Here is a 23,670-nt window from a genome sequence, read left to right on the forward strand (position 1 = left end):
CTATTGGTTCCTCTCTTGGTCAACATGTATATGTTTTGTATGAAAGATGTACGACTCTTTTACATGTGCGAATGTCATTTAAAAAAATATATATGAATGTAACCATTGCATGAGTCATGCTAATCGATACATAGTTACAGTTGCGATAAGGGTTGAGTGATAGAAGGCTTCCTCGTACGAGGTGTGCTATCAAAGATGGCTTCTTGGGTAGCTTTTCTTCCCCTAACCTTTAATTTGTCCAAACCATTCCTCATCCACTGCTGGGTCTCCATGTTCCAGGACCCTGCACGGTTTCACCCCCTCAACCCTCATTCAGCCCCGTCTAGGAAACTGGATTTTTTTGAGCAGGTTATAGCACATTGGTCACTGGCCCCAAAGCTAAGATTTAATATTTAAGGTCTTCTTCCCAGAGTGGATTTTGAGATTTAATTAATTTTAAAGTGTTCTTTTTTTGCCTTTTTAACCCATTGAGCTGTTCTGAGCATTGTCCTGCAAGTACCGCTGTCACAAATAACTCAGAATATAACGCAAGTTCCCTTGTAATAAATTAATTTCGAGGAGTCTCAACCCCCGAGCCACCTGTGAGTATAAGGTTGTGCCTTCTGCAATTCTATTTTTGCTGTAAGGGATATCAAACACTTGCTGTAAGCAGGGGGGCAGACTTTCCTAGCTCATCGTCTCCAGCTCGCTGATGTCCCCCACCTATGGCTCCTGATCTGTATTTCGCAAGCGCGGACCCATGAGTCTCTAGCACCGGCTGTCATTCTGTCCGGTTAACTAGTCTTTGCTTAAAGCAGGAAAATCCTGAAAACCTTGATGGTCTTGAATATCGAGCCATCCGCCTCCCATTACGTTGCTGGGAATCCTACAGCCAGAACAGGTATTGCGACCCCACAGCCTGCCTTCTAGCTTCAGATGTTGGGTTCATATCTTAGGACTGGGTTATACGTCTACAGATGCCAATCATTCGCATCCAAAAATCAACACTCGGTAGTTTTTAATAGTTGCCCTCCCGACAATAACATGGCAGGACCCTTCCTTGGGCCGACAGCAGGGACAGGGCTAAGCAGCTTCTGTTCTTATCCCAGCCATGAGATTGGGCCCTATTCGTCATATCATATTAACCTGTGGTCTCGGGCGACCTGTACGCTACATCAAAACATTTATAAAGGAAATAGAAACTCATGAACTCATTATCGCACTAACCAGATACAAATCCGAGCGTCCCCACGACTTACCCCCAGAACGTTTGCTCTCTGCTCGGCTGGAGTGTCTGTTATTTGAGAAGCGACGTGTCTTAGAGGTTCCTATATTTAGCTGCACGACAGCTGCGCCTCTCTCCACGGGAAGCGAAAACTTACCGACACCAACCAGGGTGCTTTCTATTCACCGCCATTTATACCCGAGGTGGGATTTACAGCTCCTAACGCGCTTCTGAGTGTCAGAGAGCACTGCGATTAACTTATATCATGGTGAAGAGGATAAATTAAAGGTGCTGTTCCATCTTATTTGCTGAATTCAACATTTTTATGAATAAATACCAGAATTATTTAATTACATTACACACACGGACATATTGTAGCCGTAAACAAAAAGGACATGAGAGACCTGCTGATATTTATTAACATGCTGGAGAGAACAGCTAATACTCCTGTCTAAGTGGAACAGCACCTTTAGAACATGGATTAAGAATATATTCTGTTTCGCTTTCTTTTGTAAACAATAATTAACCAACTAAATTGCCTCCATTGCTCTTACGAGTTAATCAGTAACCAACTCTTGTGATCATTTATAAATTTGTGGCAAAAATAACGCAAAGGACCCATAGGCTGTTTTCACATTTTTTTAAAAAAAAATGGTTCTGCAGCTTTAATTTTTAAAAAGACCCATTTCTTACCCGTTCACGTGTCTTGTGCTTGGCCTGAGGCCTCTGTCCTTATGGGCCGCTAATGTTCCTGCTTCTGAAAGTAACTGAAACAGCCTTTTTTTCCCCTATTAGCTGCAGTGAGGGCCTATGGGCACTCCTATGGCAGCCTTGAGAAAGAAAAAACATTCAGGAAGGGAGAGGGGATGTAAGAGAAACATTCAAAGGGATTTAACAAAGTACAGGAGATACGTTTCTTTTAAAGGAAGAGAGATGTTAGAACGAGAGACCGTAATCTAAAAGGGCGAGAGGCTTAGATGAAATGTAAAGAAGTTTTATTTGTTGGTAGATAAGTGGAACAGCCTCCCAGCAGAAGAGGTAGAGGATAATACAGTTAGGGGATTTAAACATGCATGGGATAGGCATATGGCTCCTGAATCTAAGACGAGACCGATGACTGATTAAGGCTTTGGTCTTTACAGAACGGAAATGTGATCAATGTCAATTTTCTCATCACTGATATTTCTTTAATGGTCTTTGATGAATGAATCTTATTACAATAGACAGAATATGGCTGCAATCCCAAAACATTTCCCCTCAAAGACACGCAGTCACCTAAGCAGGAGATCTTATACATTTCCAGCTTCTCGACTTCTCGGCCACAATGAGCTTCTTCCGCGGCACGGGGCCAGCTACCCTGAATAGTGCAATTTGGAATCATTCTTTGAAGCGATCCGGCTTGCAGAAGAAGCCCAAAAGGCAAACGATAAATCTACATCGATAATGTAAGGTAGACCTGAAGTTGCCAACACCCCTACTGTCCCTTTAAAACAATCCGCGCTGGTTTTACGGTGACACGTCAACAATAAGGGATTCAAACCACGCTTAACATTTAAAGGGAACTGAGCCTGGTTCATTGTCTGGGATGCAGCGTCGCTCCTTGGGTGTGCGTTCCGTTTACATAAAATTAATAAAAAGAAAACATACCTGTTTTACTGGAGCTGCCAGTTATTTTACAATCCGGAATTAAGAGTTAGATAAGGAGGGTGCCGACCGACGAGAGGCGTTTTCTGGGTCGAAATACCGAAGCTTGGACAATTAGCTAATAATGACTGTATTAAAAATGACATCACACCCCCTGAACAGGCATCGGTTAGCAAAGCGTTGGGTGCCTTCGCAGATACAGTACTGAGTCTCAACACATTTTGTTGATAAGATTTTAAAAAGTAACACATTAAACGACACAAAATCCCCCCTTTTGAGGATGACAGACAAGAATAAGCACAATTCAGCCAAAAACAACACAGATCATGGAATGGATCCCAGAGACCCTGGGTATGGCCTGAGATAAGTAGCCCGGGGATCATGGAATGCGTCTCTCGAGACATTTCAAGGTCCCTCTATGATCCCAACAAAAAAAGAAAAAAAAAAAGGCAATCTTAACCCAAAACCTTGCATTTCCAAAAGGCGGGACCACAGTCCTACACCTTCGACAGAACATTAAAAAAAAGATCCCCTCCTCCGCTAGAATTCGCAAACAATTGTTTCTGAAGTAGATCAGCGAGGAATCCCGGCAGTCACTCCTTCCCACGCCTATTGCGGAGCAGAGGACAGGAGGTTCGATAAAGCTTCCTCGTGACATGTTTCCTGCGACATCATATCCTAGTAGTGGCCTGTCCATCGACGACAGACACCAAGGCCTCCACCTGGGCAAGTATAGTGGAGATGAAAGGCCTCTCTTGAGGATTCACCACCATCATGGATGAAAGCAGAGACTCCAGACTCTGCGAGTACCTAGAACAAGACAAGGAGGGATACTAATCACAGCGGTCATAAAACCAAACGAACACCTTAATTACCACCAAACACAAAATAACGAAGGCTGCTTATACTGACACTCCAGGGGGCAACCCAGCTACACACAGGCTGGCCGAGGGTCCTCAAAACTGTAGGGCTACCTGTCGGCTACCCATGATTAAGGCCTCTTCCAGTTAATTTATGCCTTTCTCGGTCCCGACAGAGGAACGCGTTGGCAGGTGTACTTAGGATTACATGTTGGCAGCACTCGGAATACGGGTCATTAGATGATAACTTTCGCCACCTAGCGTTCGGTGAGGATCGCTGCACTTCAAACTCCAAATTAATAATGTGTCCAAGTCTATTTCAACACACGAACATTAACCATTCAGCTGCCAGAGTGGAAAGCAGCGCATTGATTAACTCGCTTACCCATAAAGTGAGTTCAATCACATTCCCATGCGTTTTTAAGGTCTATCATCTCACCTGTCATTAGGCGGAATAGAGATATCGTTTTGGACGGCCAGTGCCACGCTGTCACCTTTCTGGAAAATCATATCGTAGGGTCCCTCCCCAAACATCATGGAGAATAGCACGCAACCGAGAGACTGGGGCGGAAGAAGAAAGAAAGCCAAACACAGTCAGATGCGCACCTAGTGACACGCGGGCAGATATCACAAGGGATAACTACAGGTTATAAACTACATTACTGTCCTCAATATGAACAGTCAAGAAAACGGTTAAATGGTCAGATGAGGCACAAAATGTTTGTTATCTGGCAAAACACCAGCGCAGGACACAAATCCTCCAAGATTTTATGTTAGGAAAAAAAAAATTGGGGAACGTTTGTGTCTACTTCTGAAAAGGACACCACTAGTGTCATGAGTATTGTGACATTTACACCCCCAATGTACAGGCATTAATAATAATAAAAATAATAGATTGCCTGGTTCCAGAAAGCGTTAGCAAGGAAAGGGAAATAAATCCCAAACTTTGGAAATTTTACCCAGCTTCGCTTGGCAACGTAATTCCCTTCTTGCATCGCTGGAACAGCAAAACGGAAAGGAGCTGAGCTTTGAAAAGACTTACCCAGACGTCAGTTCTCTCGTCAATCACGCAGTTGCTCTCCACGTTGAATAATTCCGGAGCTCGGTAGGAAATAGTGCAGCGCTGGGCAGCCCAGTCCTGAGGACACAACGCGAACAATAGATGGGCTTTATTTTCTGAACAAATGAATTAGAGGGCATGTACACACACACACACACAGAAGGGTTAAACATCATCTGTGTTGTAGTGAAGACCATCTGAACACAAAGCATATTGTACGGTGCGCTGAGAAACCTTCTAGTTGCGTCGCCGCTGCTGCGCATGAGATGATCGTAACGGAAAACTGCGCTACGTTTAAATCCTGTACATAGTATATATTCTTCGCATCTGTGTTCAGCAGAAGATATCAAATAGTTTTTCACTGTCTGAACATCTCCCCAGTTTGCAGCTTTCCTGCTCCAGTACTGGTTCCTATTTTCCTCTCCTCACCAGAAGTGTTCACGGCAAGCGTCACTCGCTTAAACTTGCACTACGCCTGGGAAAGATCAATGGCTGATCCCGGTTAAAGAAGGTACCGTACCTGCACGACCATTGCCTGCCGGGACCCTGTCACCTCAATGCGAGCATGGTTCATAGAGCCCAAATCCATCAGCAGCGGCCGGTCATCATCTTCTAGTAAGACATTAGTGGGTTTCAGATCCCTAAAATAAATTGGAAAACAAAAACGACCATTTAGCGCTTCCATTCGTATCTGAACGTAGAGATAACGTCATTTCGGAAGGTATTTGTAATAAGAGTTTTTTTTTTTTTGATCACAGTGGTTACTTTGTCATCTAAATCACTACTAAGACCTCTTTCTCCGTGATACCTGTGTGCGTATCCACGGTCATGCATTTCTTTCAGTCCCAGGCATATACCGCGCAGAATGTGCAGAATCCTATCTTCCGGCAGAAATGTATTTTTGTCCCTTAGAGCTTCCACTTCGTTCCATAACGTTCCTCTCTGAAAAGGTAAATTCAAAAATGTCACTTTTTGGAGAGATCGGCCAACATAAGCAATGTTGCGCAAAAGGCTTAATGGCGGCACAAAGCCAGCGAGCTTCCGTATCTGAACGTTCGAGCCGAGCGATCTCGGAGCTAGTTTACCTTTTAAATTACACGCTTCGCTAATAACAAACCAGAGAGAAATTTATATGACTTTAACGTCTCGATATTTAGGAAGCTTTAAGGGCGGGCAGGCTAATAATCCATCATCAGCTATTCACAAAGAGAACTTAAGATGGAACGCAGAGCTTTTTAGGAAGGACTCTCACAAATGTCCCTTAAAACCGGAGACATCTTGAAGAGGGTTATAAAAGTGCCGTTCCACCTACTCTGCTGAACGCAACGCTGTAATTAAATGCAGCATCAGAAACATCGCTCTTAGTACCGCTGAATGCCCAAAGCCTTCCCAGAACTAATTCTTTAATGAGGTTTTTTTCTTTTCTCATCCGCAATATTTCCAGGAACAGCGCACAGAAGCCGGCACCTACGGGCTGTTCTAGAAACTGTAAAAAAATACTTTCTGTGTTTAAACGTGATGAAGCGGTAATAATAAAATGACAGATCTTCTATTGGCTTAGCACACTAAAGAATGTAGTTAATGTTAAGTCCATGTGGAACAGCAGCTTCAAAGGCTGTTACATTATCTGTGCCATGATCAGAGTGCGAGGCTCGCTGCAAACGCAGAAGTACAGAGTGGGCAGAACTGTGTGTTCCGGTGGTCTGCTGGTGGTCTGGGGAAGCATTTGGGTGACAAGAGTTAGTGGGAAATTTGTTAAAGCGTGATTTGTTTTTGCTTAATATGCTTATGGCATTTAATGACTGTTAGCACGTATAAGACAGCGATCCACGCCATTTAGGACAACTCAAGTGCTACTCTCAGCATTCCTCCGATTACTTAATTGTCCAACTTACCGAACTCCGCACAAACTCCATGGAACAACTCATAGAATTTGAGCCTCTCCGGAATTGCAGATTTCCAAAGAAATCACATGGGGTGGAACGTGTGGAAAGTAAGATGATAAACTCACCGAGCACCAATTCCCTCGCTGCTTCTTAGATTAAAGGTCTGAGCCCTTACAGCAGGAAAAAACGAGCCGAAAGATCCTTCTATGTTGTTAAATTCTCTTTGGATCAGTCAGTCACAGGTTAAGCACAAGCTGCAACCAGGACTTAGTGAACTCTGTTTGCCCGGATTTGTGGTCGCTGATATGGTCAGTATCATACAAAAAAATCCCTTGGTGGACTGAAATAAAGCCCGCTGTTCCATAGCGATAAGGACACACTTCAAACAACTAAAGGGTTAAAAAGCTTGCCGCAAAAGGGTAACATGGGCTACCAGGAAAAATGTATAGTTTTCAAGCTTACTAATATACCTTTTTTTGGAATCAGCAAATTATTTGACTTCTCTGTAATAAAATTACTTTCCAACATGAGTTTAAGGATAACAGTAAAACTTGTGTCGCACCCCTAGTCACCCAAGTTAGGCGAGATCGCGCTGCTTAGTGTTACCTGGACAAAGGGCAGGAGCAGCCATGCCTCCCACTTGGACCCTTTCTCGATCATGCAATGCGCTTCCAGGCGCAGGATATTGGGGTGATTAAAAAGCCGGTGCATCTCCACCTCGTGCAGAGCTTCCTTGCGATCGTCGCGGTCGTGGCATAATATACGCTTCAATGCGTAAAAGCGGCCGTCCTGCACCCCTTCCACCAGATCCACGTAACTGAAGCCCCTGTAATAAATAAACACACAATCAGTACAATAATCATTAAATCCATTCCGGATTCTTCCGCTAAAGCAACGTGTACTGGGTGACTAAACTACAATACATCGTATTCACTACAACACTGCAATAACATGCATGATATCCGCACCTGATCAGAATATAATTAATGTACTAGGGGAGACTACCAAGCACAGGAATCACAGCCTTATTCCGCAGGTGAACTACAATGCCCATTATCCTGAGTCAATGTAAAGCACTGCTACAACTACCATGATATTCTAATGCCTCAGTTTGTCTTAGTCTGTCAATTCTCGTCTTGTCAGTCCCCTTGAATATTTGTAGTAAACGCTGCGTAAATTGCCGGCGCTATATAAATAAAAGATAATAATATTCGGGTAGCCGCTGGCATATCTATATTCTAGCAATAACAGCAGCAGCCGAATACGGTTATGAACAGAGGATTCACTATGAATGAACATTACGCATATTATATAGAAAGCCGTAAGCACCCACAGTTAGAGCAGGCACCTCACATGCGTCGGAAAATCATACGGCGTCCAGAGGGGCCGACGACACTCACCCTTCACCGAGCTTCTGGATGAAGAGGTAGCGCTTATTGTCAATGGTTAGAACCCCTCGCGAGCAGATGCACAGAGCAGAACCCATTGCTGTTTACACATAATTTCATCACTAAAAGAAAAAAATATATATAAATTCACAAAATTACAGCCAGGTGTAATGCATACAAACATGACATCACTATATATATATATATATATATATATATATATATATATATATACACACACACACATACATATAGCACTGTAGATAGATATATTCATATATATATATATATATATATTATATATATATTATATATATGAGGGAACAGCATACATGCCTCACACTGTACTGAAAGGGTTAAATCACAGTACATACTGGAATAATGTATAATATGTATATTTATGCTGTATCTCCCCTTATATAAATATATATATATATGTTAATGAATGCTCACTACCCTCCCAGTGTTGCAGTGGGTGGATAATGAGCCGCGCAGAAGGTGGCACGGGTGCTAAGCGATCCCCGCAGTCTGTTACCCCGCTCCGAACCGGGTTATTCAGGTAATGCCAACACGACAGCTCTCCCCCCCAAACCGGAACCATAACTCACCAGCGGCCGCTAGATCCAGGCGCCGGCGGATGACGTCTTGGAAAGCGCCGGCTGTCAACTCTGGCTTTAGTTGCCTGGCAACATAGACTCCCTAGATAGGATGGGGCCGGGTGCCACTGGGAGCTCTATGCCAGGAGCAGGTTTCACTTTTTAGGCAGACATCATGAAAAAATATTTATTGGGCCCCATGTTTAGAACTCGTAATAAAAACAAACTAAGGAACACAGTAATCATGAAAAATACATGAAAGTGATATAACCTTCTGAGGAGAACCATCTGTGTCTTTGCTGTGCCAATCTTTTACATTTATGTTTTTTCCCCAATGTTTGTTTTTTGTTCAGGCTGAACACCCGATGCGACTCTTCAATAAATAAACAGCCTAAATAAAATAAGCGTTTAACCCTTTAAGTGCCAGAGAGATGTGCCCTATCTCTTTTATGTAGTGTCACATCAGCAGGCACCACGTTAAAGGGATAGGGCCACGTGATGTCACAACTCTGCCCACAATGAACGAGCCACCTTTAGAGTTGGTGGAACCTCTGGCTCAGCAAATTGCTGTTTGTGCTCCCAGCCTTATTACCCCAGCCGTGCCCATTGTGTCTGCGATCTGCCCCCAGTGACACCCCCTCGAAACGTTTTCTGCAGCTGTATACAGTATACACTGACTCAGGACCCCGTGACTTGTGGCTGGAGAGTCACGTGATCTGCTGAGGGGAAGAACCCAAGGGGAGAAAAGAGTTACTGAGAGCATCAAAGAGAATACAATGAACACGAAGTGAGCGGGACACCGAGCGATCACATCAGGGATCGGCATCCAGAACCCAGTAAACATCACTGGCATTAATGTGCTGCACCCATGGGGGGGAGACTTCTGTGTCTTCTGCTGATGGGCACTCTGTGCCCTCGGGTAAGTGGCTACATAGTAACTGATATGTTCATTCATAAACTACTAGTAGTAGTATTTGATGTATAGCATACCTCCCATGTGACACTCTTTTGAAGGGACAGTCCCTCTATTGGCCTCAAATTCCTGTGCTCTTCTTTCCTCCTCCAGCGTCCCTCATTTCTCCTCTGATGTTCCTCTCCCCTCCCCTGATGCCCTTCTTTCCCCTCCCCTGATGCCCTTCTTTCCCCTTCAGTGCCCCTCATTTCTCCTCTGATGCCCCTCTCTCCTCCCCTGATGCCCTTCTTTCCCCCTTCAGTGCCCCTCATTTCTCCTCTGACACCTCTCTCTCCTCCCCTGATGCCCCTCTTTTCTAGGAGCGCAGAATGTTTGCTGGGTATGAGGGTATCGCAGGGTTCTGCAGCCCTAAAAGCCATGTTGCGTTCAGCGGTTAACAGGAGAAACAAATGTTCTATATAAATAACTCAATTTTGAGGAAGTTGTGGTTTTTATGTTTTTTTTGTATTGATGTAACTAGCCTCTGATATATATATATATAATTTCATCGTTATTGATACTATTACAAATAAATGGGTACCTGTCTGCGTGGAAACATTATTTGGTGGATTCTATAATTATGTTCACGCTTTCGGCTCGGTAAGACGTGGTCTTTCTTCCCGTCGCTCGCAGGCCTGGGCAGATCCGTCCTTCGCCATCGATTATGACCGTAACTGTTTCAAGAAGGACGGCACGTGTTTCCGTTACATTTCTGGCAGCGTCCATTACTTCCGAATACCGGCTGCCTACTGGCGGGACCGGCTCCTGAAGATGTACATGACGGGACTGAACGCTATCCAAGTGTGAGTACCGAACTGCGTACTGTCCCCACCTCAACAGCAAGACCAATGGCTGTTCTGACAATATGATTTTTATAGCAGACCAGATACTAAAGGGTTAAAGAGGGGCAGAGGATTTGGAATCCCTTACGTTCCTATTAAGTATCCAACTGTTCTTAAAAAAAATGTACCCTGTATATTCTTCACTTAGCTACACATTAGCAACCATCTTGTCTTCATCACATGTTCCAAAGGTCCATCAGATATTAACTCTGGGCTCTGGTTTATCCTGTTACAATGTAACCCAGCCTCGCGTACCCTTAGTTAGAGTGGATAGAGGGTCCGTAAGACCTGACATCATGACAAATGTTCTCCTGAGCAATGTGCGCATGTATGCTGTCACTTCCTGGCAGAAGATGCTTTGATGGACATCTGTGGTTGTCTAAGACCTGTTTCTTCTGCGTCTCTCAATGTGCTGGTTAAATAATTCCTCCCGTTCGTTAACAGATATGTCCCATGGAATTACCACGAGCCGCAACCTGGGTTGTACGCTTTCCAAGGAGACCGTGATCTAGAACGTTTTCTGGACTTGACCAGTGAACTTGGCCTTCTGGTTATCATAAGACCTGGACCTTATATCTGCTCAGAATGGGATATGGTGAGAAATATCACAATCTTAGGAAAGATAATATATTGGGTACTTTCTAAGGAATGGAATAAAATGTCTAAAGCGGTAAATTCACCTGAAATGTGTCACCGTTAAGCTTAGTTTTAGGGCTAAACATCTAATTTAACAAATCAAAGGCTGAGCAACTAAGCTGATCGACGATTGTAGGATTTATCCAGCTGGTATAATAACTTTCAACCATAGAAGACAGCCTCACTAAAAGACAGGTATGATGGCTTCCAAAACCATGGCAGATTTTGGAATTGGGTCAGGGCGCGTTGACATCTAATAGATAAAAGCTGCTGAGAGGCCAGCAAAGGAGCCCAGAAATGATCCAGTTGGGTTAATGGAAAATCAGAAATGTGCAAAGTCCAAATTTTTGCATCAGGGCAGCCAGGGGGCAGTTAGCCCTCCTCCAGCCTGCTAATATCCAAATGATGATCCAAACTGCACCTTTGTAAGAAGCATTGCTTACTGAAGCAGTCAGGAATGACATCATTTATAAAAGATACAGTGCTAAAATAATGTCTGTTTTTTATTGCCTTCTAGGGGGGTCTTCCAGCCTGGCTACTGAATAAGAAAGACATAGCTCTGCGCAGCTCGGACCCAGGTGACCAGCAACGTTCACATTATCAATGTAACGATATAAGCAACGGGATCTGTCTACAGCTGATCAGTGATCAGTGAGAGGAGAGGGGGCGGGGCTTACAGAGGAAAAATGGCTGCCTACATCACAGGGATTCGAGATCAGCAAAGTGCTTCTTATTAATATTATTATTTATTGTTTCCTGTAGCCCCATCAAATTCCGTTCCCATTGGATTGTGGGTATTCTTGGACCACAGATCAAAGCCAGACATCACGTATTACAAAGTTTAAGACATCTTTTTAATGACTATTTGCATTCAAACTGTTTTATGCTCATCGTGTGTAGGCATTTTAACCGATGTTCCCTCTAAGATGAGCAGCCTAGCAGTGGAACAGTCAAAAATGAATAACAATACTTAGTCGACGCAACACATATTGGCTCTTTCTCCATCATAACACTTCCCATGCGATCGAATCCGCGGATCCGTGTATGTTCCTCACATCGTATAATGCCAGTTATTACCAAATGAGTATTCAGGCGTGATTATTATTTGACTCCCATTTACAGACTACCTGAATGCTGTTGACTCCTGGATGTCTGTTCTGCTTCCAAAACTGCGCCCGCGACTGTATAACAACGGAGGAAACATAATTAGCGTCCAGGTGACCGTCCCTGCGTCTTCTTTACTATAAAACCTTTTTTCTTAGCTACGGTTCAAAAGTTTGGGGTCACTTAGAAATGGCAGCTTCCGTTTATCCCGACAGGTGGAGAATGAGTACGGCAGTTTCCCGGCCTGTGATTACGACTACATGCGGCATCTCCACAAAATCTTCCGCCTCTACCTAGGGGACGAAGTTGTACTTTTCACCACTGATGGCAATACGCACAATGAACTGAAGTGCGGGACCCTGCAGGGTATACACGCCACCGTAGATTTCGGACCTGGTAAGCAGCGGCTCTTCTTTAGGGGTGACAGTCCTTAGAGCAGTATTGCCAAATACAATATATATATATATATATATATATATATATATATATATATATATATATATATATATATATATATATATATATATATATATATATATATATATTATACTAAACCCATAACTTCCCACTGGTGCAGGAATCAAGAAGTTGTAATGTTACTAAAAATGTGTGTACTCAAAAACCATTATAAAGTATTTACTCAACCATATTTATTCTTTAGTATTATAGAAACGTTTTCTTTTTCTAGCGGACAACGCAACAAAATCCTTCGAGCTTCTGCGCAGATTTCAACCCACCGGACCACTGGTACGAGGTTTCCTCATCATTCATAAATAAATTCATACAGCCTTCTGTTGTATGAATAAACGTGTAGACGCCGTGTGAAAATGTGGCACTATGCGTGGTCGTCCTTGCTCCCAGCTACTATTAGCCAATCTCTTCCAGGTGAACTCCGAGTATTACACCGGCTGGCTGGATTACTGGGGGCAGAATCATTCTTCAAGCAGCGCACAGCTGGTCAGCCGGGGTCTGCAGGACATTTTGGAGATGGGGGCCAGCGTCAATATGTGAGTGCTGTACAGTAGGGGTAGAATTAGGATATAAAATAGTGATGTTAACAAAGAACCAATGGTAACAATATTTAGCAAACTGTATCAATGGTAGCACTTATTATAGGGGGGGGCAGTAAAGTGTTTAAAACTTTATTTTAAGGTTATAATTATTACATAAAATTCTAATATTTAAATAAAAAAACTAATCTTTTTATCATCTAAATTAACATGCATCCTTTTATAATAGGAGTAGAAGCAAGCTGTACATTGATAGTGACATGTCTTCTCTTTGACCCATACACAATGTTAGAATTCTGTCCATACCTTGTACCAGCCAGGTGCACTCATTTACCAAGCTATACGTATGAATAAAACATAAAGAGATTTGGTACAACTAAATCCTAAATCGCTTTTATCACCTCCAGTTTAAGCATTGTATAGAAATCACCCATTGTACAGCGCTGTGGAATATGATGGCGCTATGGTTTCTTCTCTCTCTACTTCCAGGTACATGTTTGAAGGAGGCACAAACTTTGGCTACTGGAATGGTAAGTGAGATGGGGGGGTCACTATATGAAGCTTTAAAACTAAATGCATTCCTCCGAACTTCTACCGCCGGTGGAACGGGGCGCTGGGGGCGGAGCTTGGGAGGTAGACTGTCACTCAAACTGGCAGCGCTACGGCGCATGTGCACAATCCTGCGCTTGGGGAATATGAACTCGAGACGGGGGGATTGCGGTACGAATCTTACAGAAGTATGTGAAGCAGCATATTTAAATGATAAAATATTGAATTAACTTAAAAAAGCACGGAGCATTTCTCATGATAAATACATGCAATCGGTACCCATTTTATTTCCAGGAGCCGACTTCAAGAAAAAATACCTGCCAATTACAACAAGCTATGACTATGATGCCCCCCTAACCGAGGCTGGTGACCCCACTGAAAAACTACTAGCAATACGTGCCGTGATTAGCAAGGTGGATAATGAGTATTAATGGCTGTTTTTTACAAATTGTTGCTTTTTTAACAACCGATTAGGACTCAACGGTTCAACCGCGTGCTAAAAATATCCCCATCTGTGTGAAATTAGATCATTTCTAACTAAACTCTGTTTTTTTTTTTGTTTGTTTTTTTTTATATAGTTTCTTTCCGTTCCACTAGGACCTTTCCCTCCGCCATCTCCAAAATATGACTACGGTGTCGTCAAGTTGCAGAAGGTGAGATCTTTGTTCCAAAACAAGTTACATGGGTTCATGGATCTCAGGGATGAGTTGACCTGGAAACACCTAGGAGCTTGCTCAACAGTTTGAGGGGCCAGTGTGGCCCATTTATAAATAGTTAACAGATTCCATGACATGTCCACTTAATTATTTGTTTTATATAGCGCCATCAAATTCCGTAGCGCTGTACAATGGGTGGTTCAAGTGACCTCTATGGGGCTCGTGACAATTCGTTAGCCCTGCGTCCAATGATATTCTGTTATTTAGGTTGGGAACCTTGCAGACTTTTTGGATATCTTCTCTCCTGGATGCCCAACGGTCACTCAGTACCCCATCACATTCGAGGACGCCAAACAGGTAACCCCCCCGGTCTTAATTGCTTTATTGGTATCCATTCTGTTTCTGTTTAACCCCATTCTCTTTCAGTATTTTGGATTCATGCTGTACCGGACGCGTTTGCCCTGGGATACACCAGACATCACCAGCCTTACAGATCCTTTTAATGGCGTCCACGATCGGGCTTACGTTACAATTGATGGGGTAAGGACAACAAAAACCGCCACTCTGCCACTGCTGGATAATACCCATTTTCCTTATTTTCTCCCTTTTTTATAATTGCGTTGATTACATGAAATAAGCAAACCAGTATTCCTCTCTACCCCCCGCCGCAGAGCTTTGCTGGGGTTCTGGAAAGGGATCACATAAGAACAATCAACGTTACGGGCAGCGCCGGCGAATGGCTGGACGTTCTGGTGGAAAACATGGGGAGAATAAACTTTGGTTCGTACCTCAGTGACTTCAAGGTACGGTCACTCGGATGGAGCATTTGTATCTGTATGTATATATTTGACTCTACAGCTGTACTCTAAGGGGGACATAATAAGTGAATGCATATATTAAGCATGAGCTTTCTAGATTGTAAGCTCCTACGAGCAGGGCCCTCCTCACCTTCTGTTTCTGTAACTCCAAATCGATATGTGATGCACTACGGCTGTCCTGTTTATACATTGCACGTTGCTGCTAAATACGATGGCGATATATAAATAGAAAAACCAGCCTACTCTCCACTGAAGCAAAGTGGACCATAGTCCACAACGTCTACGCCTCACTGGTAATGCATATTCGATGTGGATCTTCTAGAATACTAGATACCATAATTCTTTGGTTTGGTCTGAAAACATGCCCTTTTGAACACTAATAGCTTTTGAATGTTTGGCTCTGTACTCGTTTATTCTACAGGGTTTGGTGTCCAATTTGACCCTCGCAGGAGACCTCCTCAAAGACTGGGTGGTTTATCCTTTGAATATCGACGGCCCAGTTGCAGAAGGCTGGCCACACGGTGGGGAAAACAACATTTTAAGGGGTCCGAAGATAGAAAGCAACACAGGACCCACGTTCTATATGGGCACATTCCAAACGGCCGCTCGAGGAGACACTTTTCTAAAACTGACCAATTGGAGAAAGGTAGGACTCCGATTCTGCATTTCTATATCACCCTTTTACATACACACGAACATGTATCTATGCATGGGACGAGCTCCATCATGCCGCACAATTAATGTATATAACTTACATTTTTCCATAGGGCAGGCTGACGTTACTCTGATCTATAGAGCTCTAAGTGTCACAAACCAACCCAAACATCCAATGGATGCAACTAATTGCGGCGTTTTTCATCTATACACATTTTTGATCTATACAAACAAAATGCATCTTCTACCTACAGCGGCGGATCTCAAACACATAATCAAGAAACGTGTTTCTGTGTCCACTTATTATGTGTTATTATCGTTATTATTTCACAGGGTCAGGTGTGGATTAATGGCTTTAACGTTGGCCGGTACTGGCCAGCCCGGGGGCCACAGGTCACGCTGTATGTTCCGGGAAGCATCTTGAGCACCAAGGATTACAACAACGTCACTGTGCTGGAACTGGAAAGCGCCCCCTCTGGGTTTAGAGCGTTTCTTATAGATCGGCCCATACTTAACGGAACATCACAAGCCGTCTGACGTGACGCTGCGCATGGAAAGGGACCTTTGGACAATCCACTCGTCTTAATCGAGCTTCTTCAGCGAAGCTATTTTGCCTTCTGAGCACATCTGCCGCAATTTAAAGTAGAACGTAGTAAAAAAGAACTGAACTAAAAGGTTTCCATAGGTTTATAATTTTAAGAGACATTCAGTATATTAGGTTAATTGCCAGCAGAATCACCTCCAATTTTTTAATAATTATTTCAGACGGTTACGCTCCTGTTGCACATCGATAAAACATTTTGTTGCACAGCCTTGGCATAGCTTTCATTTTATTCTTGGTCTGCTGAAGGTTTAATCAGATTAAAAAAACTTTTTATATTTATATGGCAGTAGCCTATCGATGCCTGCTTTTGTGTCACATGACAATTAAGTATGCCCTAAAGAAAACTGAATTTTTCACGATTAAAGATTTCTGCAAAGACTTTGGACGCTCCACAGTATTAGCAATCCTAGTCCTAATCGGCTTCCATGGGGATTCACTTAGTGTACAGAACCGTAAAGTGTGAGATTTAGGAAAGGCGACATTTTCCTAATCGGTGCCTCAGAACGTCCGACCGCAGAAACCCAACGATTTAAATTCAAGCAGCGCCCGGGTTCGGCTTCCCGGCCAGGTAATACTGAGATATGGTGAAGGTGCAAAGAGGTCAGCACCATGGACGCTCGTCTCGTCCCATCAAGTACCTTTTGATCTTATACTCAATTCCTATTCACACACGTCTTGCTGGGAAGCCCTTGTATGCCGCGATCTCCGGGGTTCTGTTCTCCGATCATTTGGCTGCGCTGCTCCTTCGATGCTCCTGCAAACAACGAGTGGAGCAGAAGGAAAAGTCTAGATACTCGAAGGGTACTTTTCCTAAAAGGGACTCTCCACACAGCCAACAGCGTCTGAAAAAAACCCACAAACAGATATTTAACATAAATCACGCAGCCCATGAAGTTTTAGAGACGTGGTTATTCAGGTAGCAGGGTAACACATTTTCCAAGAGAAAAGCTTTCCTCGCTAACCCCCAGCTACTTGCTATTTCTTATTGTCCTGCTTGGAGACAGGTTGGCTCCCAGGGAACCTGACTGTTAGAGTTGTGTTAAGTTACATATTCTTTCGTGAGTACCGCTGAAAACCTGACTGTAGTTTTTGTGCCCCCAAGGACTGGAGCGGTAAACTAATTACCTGCCCTGGATCTCCATCGCTTTGGTGGTGTTGAGCTGGGCAGCCAATCTGCGTTCTGCGGCCATCGCTCTCTGCAGGAAAAATAATGGCATAGAATGGAAATACTAGACGCTGGTTTAATTAAAAGCATTTTTAAAAAGGCAAAGGACCTTTTGGGTTCCACTTCATGAACATCCTAAATAGTAACTAAGAAAGCAATGTATGGAACTACGTAAAGCAGGTCATTTGGAATCTTCCCCTATAATCGAGTGAAGTCTTGGGTGCACGATAACCGTTACTCCCACAAACCAATGTTTCTGGATCCTGCACCAATCGCGAACGGGTTTTGGACAGAACCGGCTGGGTTTGTGTTTTTCTCACCTTTTCACGGTCGCTCAGGGCTGCAAACCTCTTCTTTTCAGCTTCTTCTTCCTCCCTCCTCTTCCGCTCTTCCTTCTCCTCCTTTTCCCGCTGCTTCTTCTGTGCCCTCTGCGCTTGCTTCTTTTTGGCCCTCTGAGTCTCTGCTTCCTCCGAAATCGGTTCTGGGATCTAAGATCGGTTACACGATATAAAAAGGGTCACGAGAATCCCCCCCCCAAAAACTAGCTTGGAGCTATCACTGCCCAAGTCTCTCGCTGCTCACCTGGCTTTTGCTGTAGTTATATCTCTCTGGCTTGTCTTCCCGATATTTGCGTAAGAGGCTCCTCGTTACTTTGTCAGCGCACAGGGAATAAGGAGTCCGTCCGGCAGAGTCCCTGGAAGGCGAGCGATAAACACGATACGCAACAGAGCCTTTAGGTACCAGAAGCATAAAAACTGCATCACAAAAACCATGAATAATAGGAGTGTTATTCTTCATAAATAAAATGTTTGCCGTATTTAATTCAATCTTCCTTCTTCAATTAAGCAGATAAAATAATCAGTAATGTAATCCGTCGACTTCTGCAATATCTTCCCTGATTTTTCGACCCACTTGCAAACTCTTAACATGATCTAAAGTAGTTTTGAGTAGGACTCGGTACCTGAGTGCAGGATCCCAGCCGGCATCCATTAACAGACACGCCACCTCTCCATGTCCCGCCGACGCCGCCACGTGTAGCAGGGTACGTCCCTCGATAGGCAGGCGTTCATTCACCAGATTGCCGAGCGCCCCGACAGCTGGCTTTGCTGCCGATGTCTGTGAAGTACTCGAGGGGAGATCTTGGAGGATCTGCTTGGCCGTCTCTGAATCCCCCGTCTTGCAGCAGGTGAACAAGGCGTTACGAGCTCGGCCCACCTCATCGCCTACAAGAAACACAGCGCTCAGCGTCTCCGTTCTTACAACGCGAGTAAAGTCACTGTAGCTGAACTCATCTCCCGTGTTTTATTTGGTTAAATGGACACCCAAGCCGTGTATACTTTAATATTTTGACTGTAGGAACTTTTAATTAAAAGAAAACAAACAAAACCGTTGTCATTTCTTTGGCCAAGATTGTTTCTTTATATAATTACAACATGTCCTAGAGGGGCAAACGACTTGCTTCCATACTCCCTTTATCACGAAGGGGTAAGAAGCTTAAATAAACAGGACCTTAGCTCACCTTCCAGAACAGAGAGGTCATCACATGCCACCATTTCCTGAAGCCCCTTTTCTTGGTCCGAATGCTGCGGTTTAAGGTTTTCTAAAGCAAAACAACTGCCTTTTTTAGAAGGAAAGTCACTGCTAAAACACAATGTAACCGCACGGTAAAATCTCATCCCCCCCAATAAAGTCCCTTTATCTGCAGACCTGGAGGCCGCCATTGTTGTCAAGATGTGACAACATTTATTGAGTGACCAGATGGGTAATTAATACAGAGCCATTCTATCATTTCTATGAGTCAGGGAGTCTACGTTTGTCTAGTAGACTGGACTCAGGGAACAAATGGCTGATATGCAGCTGCCTGAAAACATATTATGGGGCAAAAACTGAAAAAAATGCATAATTTTTACAAATGTATACTAATAAAAAATGGTGAGGTCCCATTTAAGAGATTAAACCAGAGAGACTTCTGTTTGACATTAAAAAAAGCTGCAATTCTAGGGTATAATAACTGGATCACAGCCATAACTTTGCAGCGCATGATGCGTCAGGAATATTCAGAGCAGCGTTACCCGATTCAGTTATTTCCACATCTTTTTTCTTCTTCTTTTTCCTTTTTCGCTTAGGCTGCAGTTCATATTCTCGAAGATCCAGTGTGCTGAGCGTCAGCTCTTCTGTTATAAGATGTTCGGTTACAGGTTCCTCTTCTTCAGATAAATCCGGACTATCTGTGGGGGGAAAATAAATTCAAGGTCAGGGGTTCCTGTAAAATTACACGCTGGGGGCATTGATACATTAAATCAGAGAATAGGGTTTAATGATGGATATAAGAAGGTGCAGAAGACGACAAGTTTGGGCAACACTAAGAGCCCCTCTCATCTTACAGCAATGAAAATTAGAGGAAGCATGAGAACAGCCCAAAACGTAAACATCCTGTAATTCTATACATTTATATAAATTACCCGTTCTTTCTTCCTTGGTCTCTGTCCGGACTGGTTTTCTTGGTTTGGTAACTTTTATTCTTGGCCCTGAGACAAGCGACAGCGGAATGTCTTTTTCTAAAAGAAAAAAATATATAAAATTTTTAATAGAATCACTAAAATAGAGATATTAAATATATTTCCATATATTAACACAAGAAATGGTATCTTTTAGAGCAGTTCTGGGGGACATGACTCCTGCCCCCTCATGTAACAAAATTATCAAGTGCAAAAGGAACAGGAACCTAGAAAAATAAATGACTAAAAGGTGCTTGTGATAAACAAGGAATGTGTTATGTCTAAAATACACTTTCGGGAACACAGTATTTGCATAAATCGACTGCCAGACTGCCGAAAAACACAGGTTTACCGACAATTATTCGCATTAGGTGAATGATGTTTATTTATTGAAACCTTGCGTATTTTGCATTTTCTTTTTAAATTAGCTGAATTGTTTAGTTTGACTGTTTTTAGGTTTTATTGCTTATTTTACCCGAGCCTCACCAAAGACCTGCAGCGTGAAGAGCTGCGCATGTACTCGCTGCACCTCTCGGAAAGTGGCTCTTCGGGTCACAAAGGGCACACTGTGCACGCGTGGATCTTTCCTGGAGATGGGGGAGTTGCGTCCGAGAAAGAGGGTCCTGTCGGAGCGGGGGGCACGAACCAATATGCAGCGCGCCTCATTCACTTCCGCTGCCCAGCTCTGCAGTAGCTGCGTGATGTCCTGTGTGCGAAGGAAACACGCTACATGTCACAGCGTAACGGACAACGATCGCAAAGCACCGCCGTACACAGTGGAACCGTGATGAGACCGGTAGCAGCAGAGTGCTTCTTCCACGGTGAGAGGCAGATAAAGATTTAAAGAGCACATTTTTCCCTGCAATCCTCACCGTGATTAGAGCCGCCTGGTTATATCTCCGAAGGGCAGCCCCGGCTGACTTGGGCATGTGGCTGCGGTTCTGGGAATCGTGTACAGCCTGCGAGGTCCCTCTCTTAGCGCGCACAGTATAACGATGAAAGGTCTTGTGTTTCAACACCTCTTTTCTGCGGTTGCACGTGAGAGGAGGGGGAAAAGAGAACATTAATAACAGGGTTTGTGAACAGCAAATGCTTTGCTCTTACGTGATCACTTATTATTCTTACCCTTTGTATACGGCCCCGGCAAAGTGTCCTCCCCCAGCCATGAGTATCACCACAAGCGGTTGTTCCTGCATGGACTTCACACAGCTTAAAAGCTGCTCCGGCTCGAGATCCGAGTCCTGCAACAGTTTATCAGATTGACAGTGATCCAGAAGAACGTATACTCCTTAATGATGGGGTGTCTACTAGAAAACAATACCTGTTGCCTAAGAGGATAAAATGACACAGATAGGACCTCACCCATATGAGAGGATGGCGGTACTGCTCTACAGATCCCCAGACAAGGATGCTGTAGTCAGGAATACAATACATGAGATTTACATTGCTGTGCATTGAGCCTGAAATGTAAAAGGCAAGCCGTCCTTGAGTGCGCCACAGGCCAGAGGTATTTGTAAGGTTCCTGCTGCTTACCTTGGATTTCCCTAACATACAGCGGTACACGGAGAGGAGCTGTTTGTGACCGTTCCTGAAAAAGCATCTCTGAGAACGCCTAGAGGGTCCAGGAATGGGGTCTGGATCTGCATCTGGCCCTGGGGACACATCCAACCCACCACCATCGTCATCATCAGAGCTCTCTGAATCTGAGCCAGAGATGCTGGAAACATCTCCTGGAAAAGAAAAGAAAAAGCTCTCTTTAATCTAGATCTAGTCCTTAAGGTGTTTCTTGTGGAAGAAAAGTCACAGGCTAAGAATCACCACTTACCAGCACGTGTCTTCTCCTGGAAATCCTCAGCACTCAGCGGGACTGCACCTTTAATCCTACGTTTCAGGTTAAATCTATGCCAGTCCAGAGTGTAGTGCTCTCTCTGAAACATGTTTAGGTCAGAAAATATTAGACTACAGGGGACCTTAAGCAGTTTGAGTCAAGAAATGTATATAATTGTGGTGCACATAACTGTTTTTAAGATTCTTACGGAGGTTGGATTAACCCTCAAACTACCAAGACTCTGTGTTCCTACTAAAACATCTGCTGTACACAAAGCTTACCTGCTCCTCTCTGCTGTCAAATGCACACTGGCACGCAGAACAACTCAAACGGTCTGAAATCTCCAGAACTTTAGTTTCCCCGAGTTTGATTTCTAGGGAGGAAAAGGAAGAGTTCAGCATTAATGATGAAGACTTTGTATAGAATTTTACACAGTAGAATCTTAAGCACCTACCTAAAGACTAATCACAAACGTTGCCGACCTTACATCAGCTGAATCACATTAAAACCCTCTGATCCTGGATTTATGAGGTGGTATATTAAATTCACATTACAAGGATTCCCATCAAAGTTACTCCATACACCAGAAAGCGGGCAACACACTATTTATGAACCAAAGGAAAGTATTGCTTATTATATACTTGTAGCTAAGGACGATATCATAATGCTGTCCCTAACTGTGTGTTCATTATATTATCAGGGAGCACATGATCCTATACCTGAAGGTTTGAGGTCATCCTGGATCTCCACCCTTCCATTACTGCTATACAGCGAAAGCCCTGACAGCACCGGACTTTCTACACCCAGATCAAACAGCGAGAAGGTCTGCACCGAAGGGGACCTGCGAATACACAATCATTTATTACACGTTAAACAGACAATCAGAAAGCCAGCGAGTCCCACGATATCACCCAGATTTTATATTTAATCCACTGGATACATTTGCTCCCGTGTTCTCTTTCCCTTTTATTCAATACGCTACAACTAGATATTCGTCTCTTTCCTCAAACTATACAACCTTTGAAGTAAAGTCCATCTCAAAACAACAAACGCATCCCTGACAATTATTATTATCTGTTATTTATATAGCGCCAACAATATCCCCGTCGCTTCTTACAGTCCCTACATTCAAAGGGTGCGACAAAAACAGAACCGACAGACTAAGACGAACTACACGTTAAAAAGAGGGCTCGGTTTGCAAGAGCTTACAACCTAGACACAATTGCCAGTAATTATTACTATTGTATTTATATTTTATCAGATTATGATATTGTGAAAATAGTTACTTTATATTTGGCAAGAAAAACAACCTCAAATAAATTACATGTTTATAAAATATGGCAGTTGGTTTTTCCCATGTGTCCCTATAACATCTAGTTTGCTTTATGATAGACGCAGTGACACGTATACAATATTATTTATTAATGACCTTATATCCTCTAATATATGAAGGAATATAAATAATAATTATTAAATTAAGGGTAATTATACTACTAAACAGACTTCACAAGTTTTCAATCTCACCCTTCCATATCTCCCACATGGACCACATCAGCCGCTTCGCTTCCGCATATGACATCACTTCCGGTCTCTGACAGCCTTGCAAAGCTTTCTGCGTTATAGTTTTACCAAAACAAACCTTGGAACCACGCCCCGAACGCTGCAGTTGGCTCGCGAGCGGCCTTCTTTGCTAGGATTGGTGCCTTTAGACACCAC

At 43.4% G+C, this 23,670-nt stretch overlaps 3 protein-coding genes across 4 annotated transcripts; 1 reads left to right on the top strand and 2 right to left on the bottom strand.

The window, feature by feature from the left end:
- Window positions 1-3,511: 3,511 nt before the first annotated feature.
- Window positions 3,512-8,644, bottom strand: STK16 (serine/threonine kinase 16). Of its 2 annotated transcripts, none has more exons than XM_053472083.1 (8): window positions 8,578-8,644; window positions 8,055-8,164; window positions 7,261-7,480; window positions 5,577-5,710; window positions 5,289-5,409; window positions 4,751-4,846; window positions 4,148-4,269; window positions 3,512-3,658 (listed from the first exon to the last, which is right to left on the bottom strand). In XM_053472083.1, exons 2-8 carry the CDS (start codon window positions 8,138-8,140, stop codon window positions 3,520-3,522), a joined length of 918 nt encoding a protein of 305 aa, XP_053328058.1. In that variant the 5' UTR covers window positions 8,141-8,164; window positions 8,578-8,644; the 3' UTR covers window positions 3,512-3,519. The 2 variants fall into 2 exon arrangements, with proteins under 2 accessions (XP_053328058.1, XP_053328059.1); XM_053472084.1 differs by having other exon boundaries at window positions 8,590-8,643.
- An 805-nt stretch (window positions 8,645-9,449) lies between these two features.
- On the top strand, window positions 9,450-16,669 carry GLB1L (galactosidase beta 1 like). The gene is made up of 16 exons (XM_053472080.1): window positions 9,450-9,557; window positions 10,224-10,393; window positions 10,877-11,027; window positions 11,586-11,646; window positions 12,191-12,285; window positions 12,388-12,568; window positions 12,861-12,919; window positions 13,058-13,179; window positions 13,672-13,712; window positions 14,026-14,144; window positions 14,310-14,384; window positions 14,655-14,744; window positions 14,814-14,927; window positions 15,059-15,190; window positions 15,627-15,851; window positions 16,193-16,669. Exons 1-16 carry the CDS (start codon window positions 9,507-9,509, stop codon window positions 16,394-16,396), a joined length of 1,890 nt encoding a protein of 629 aa, XP_053328055.1. The 5' UTR covers window positions 9,450-9,506; the 3' UTR covers window positions 16,397-16,669.
- Window positions 16,524-23,531, bottom strand: ANKZF1 (ankyrin repeat and zinc finger peptidyl tRNA hydrolase 1). The gene is made up of 15 exons (XM_053472085.1): window positions 23,479-23,531; window positions 22,674-22,795; window positions 22,236-22,327; window positions 21,952-22,054; window positions 21,660-21,856; window positions 21,252-21,367; window positions 20,999-21,152; window positions 20,613-20,832; window positions 20,091-20,186; window positions 19,658-19,856; window positions 18,590-18,910; window positions 18,211-18,322; window positions 17,949-18,116; window positions 17,589-17,659; window positions 16,524-17,305 (listed from the first exon to the last, which is right to left on the bottom strand). Exons 1-15 carry the CDS (start codon window positions 23,484-23,486, stop codon window positions 17,188-17,190), a joined length of 2,097 nt encoding a protein of 698 aa, XP_053328060.1. The 5' UTR covers window positions 23,487-23,531; the 3' UTR covers window positions 16,524-17,187.
- Window positions 23,532-23,670: the final 139 nt, after the last annotated feature.

Source organism: Spea bombifrons, chromosome 7 (genome assembly GCF_027358695.1).
Source record: "Spea bombifrons isolate aSpeBom1 chromosome 7, aSpeBom1.2.pri, whole genome shotgun sequence".
Taxonomy (NCBI): Eukaryota; Metazoa; Chordata; class Amphibia; order Anura; family Pelobatidae; genus Spea; species Spea bombifrons.

What these genes read in the sequence shown, in the direction of transcription:
- STK16 (XM_053472083.1), bottom strand. Translation starts at nt 8,140, where the DNA reads ATGGGTTCTGCTCTGTGCATCTGCTCGCGAGGGGTTCTAACCATTGAC. An exon ending in TGCTCCTGCCCTTTGTCCAG is followed by an intron (nt 5,711 to 7,260) that starts GTAACACTAAGC and finishes TTACCTTTTCAG; the next exon opens with AGAGGAACGTTATGGAACGA. An exon ending in GGCAGGCAATGGTCGTGCAG is followed by an intron (nt 4,847 to 5,288) that starts GTACGGTACCTT and finishes TTGTGTCCTCAG; the next exon opens with GACTGGGCTGCCCAGCGCTG.
- GLB1L (XM_053472080.1), top strand. Translation starts at nt 9,507, where the DNA reads ATGGGGGGGAGACTTCTGTGTCTTCTGCTGATGGGCACTCTGTGCCCT. An exon ending in TCTGCTCAGAATGGGATATG is followed by an intron (nt 11,028 to 11,585) that starts GTGAGAAATATC and finishes ATTGCCTTCTAG; the next exon opens with GGGGGTCTTCCAGCCTGGCT. An exon ending in AACTGACCAATTGGAGAAAG is followed by an intron (nt 15,852 to 16,192) that starts GTAGGACTCCGA and finishes ATTATTTCACAG; the next exon opens with GGTCAGGTGTGGATTAATGG.
- ANKZF1 (XM_053472085.1), bottom strand. An exon ending in GACGCATCATGCGCTGCAAA is followed by an intron (nt 18,911 to 19,657) that starts GTTATGGCTGTG and finishes AGATGAGTTCAG; the next exon opens with CTACAGTGACTTTACTCGCG. An exon ending in ATAACTACAGCAAAAGCCAG is followed by an intron (nt 18,117 to 18,210) that starts GTGAGCAGCGAG and finishes AACCGATCTTAG; the next exon opens with ATCCCAGAACCGATTTCGGA.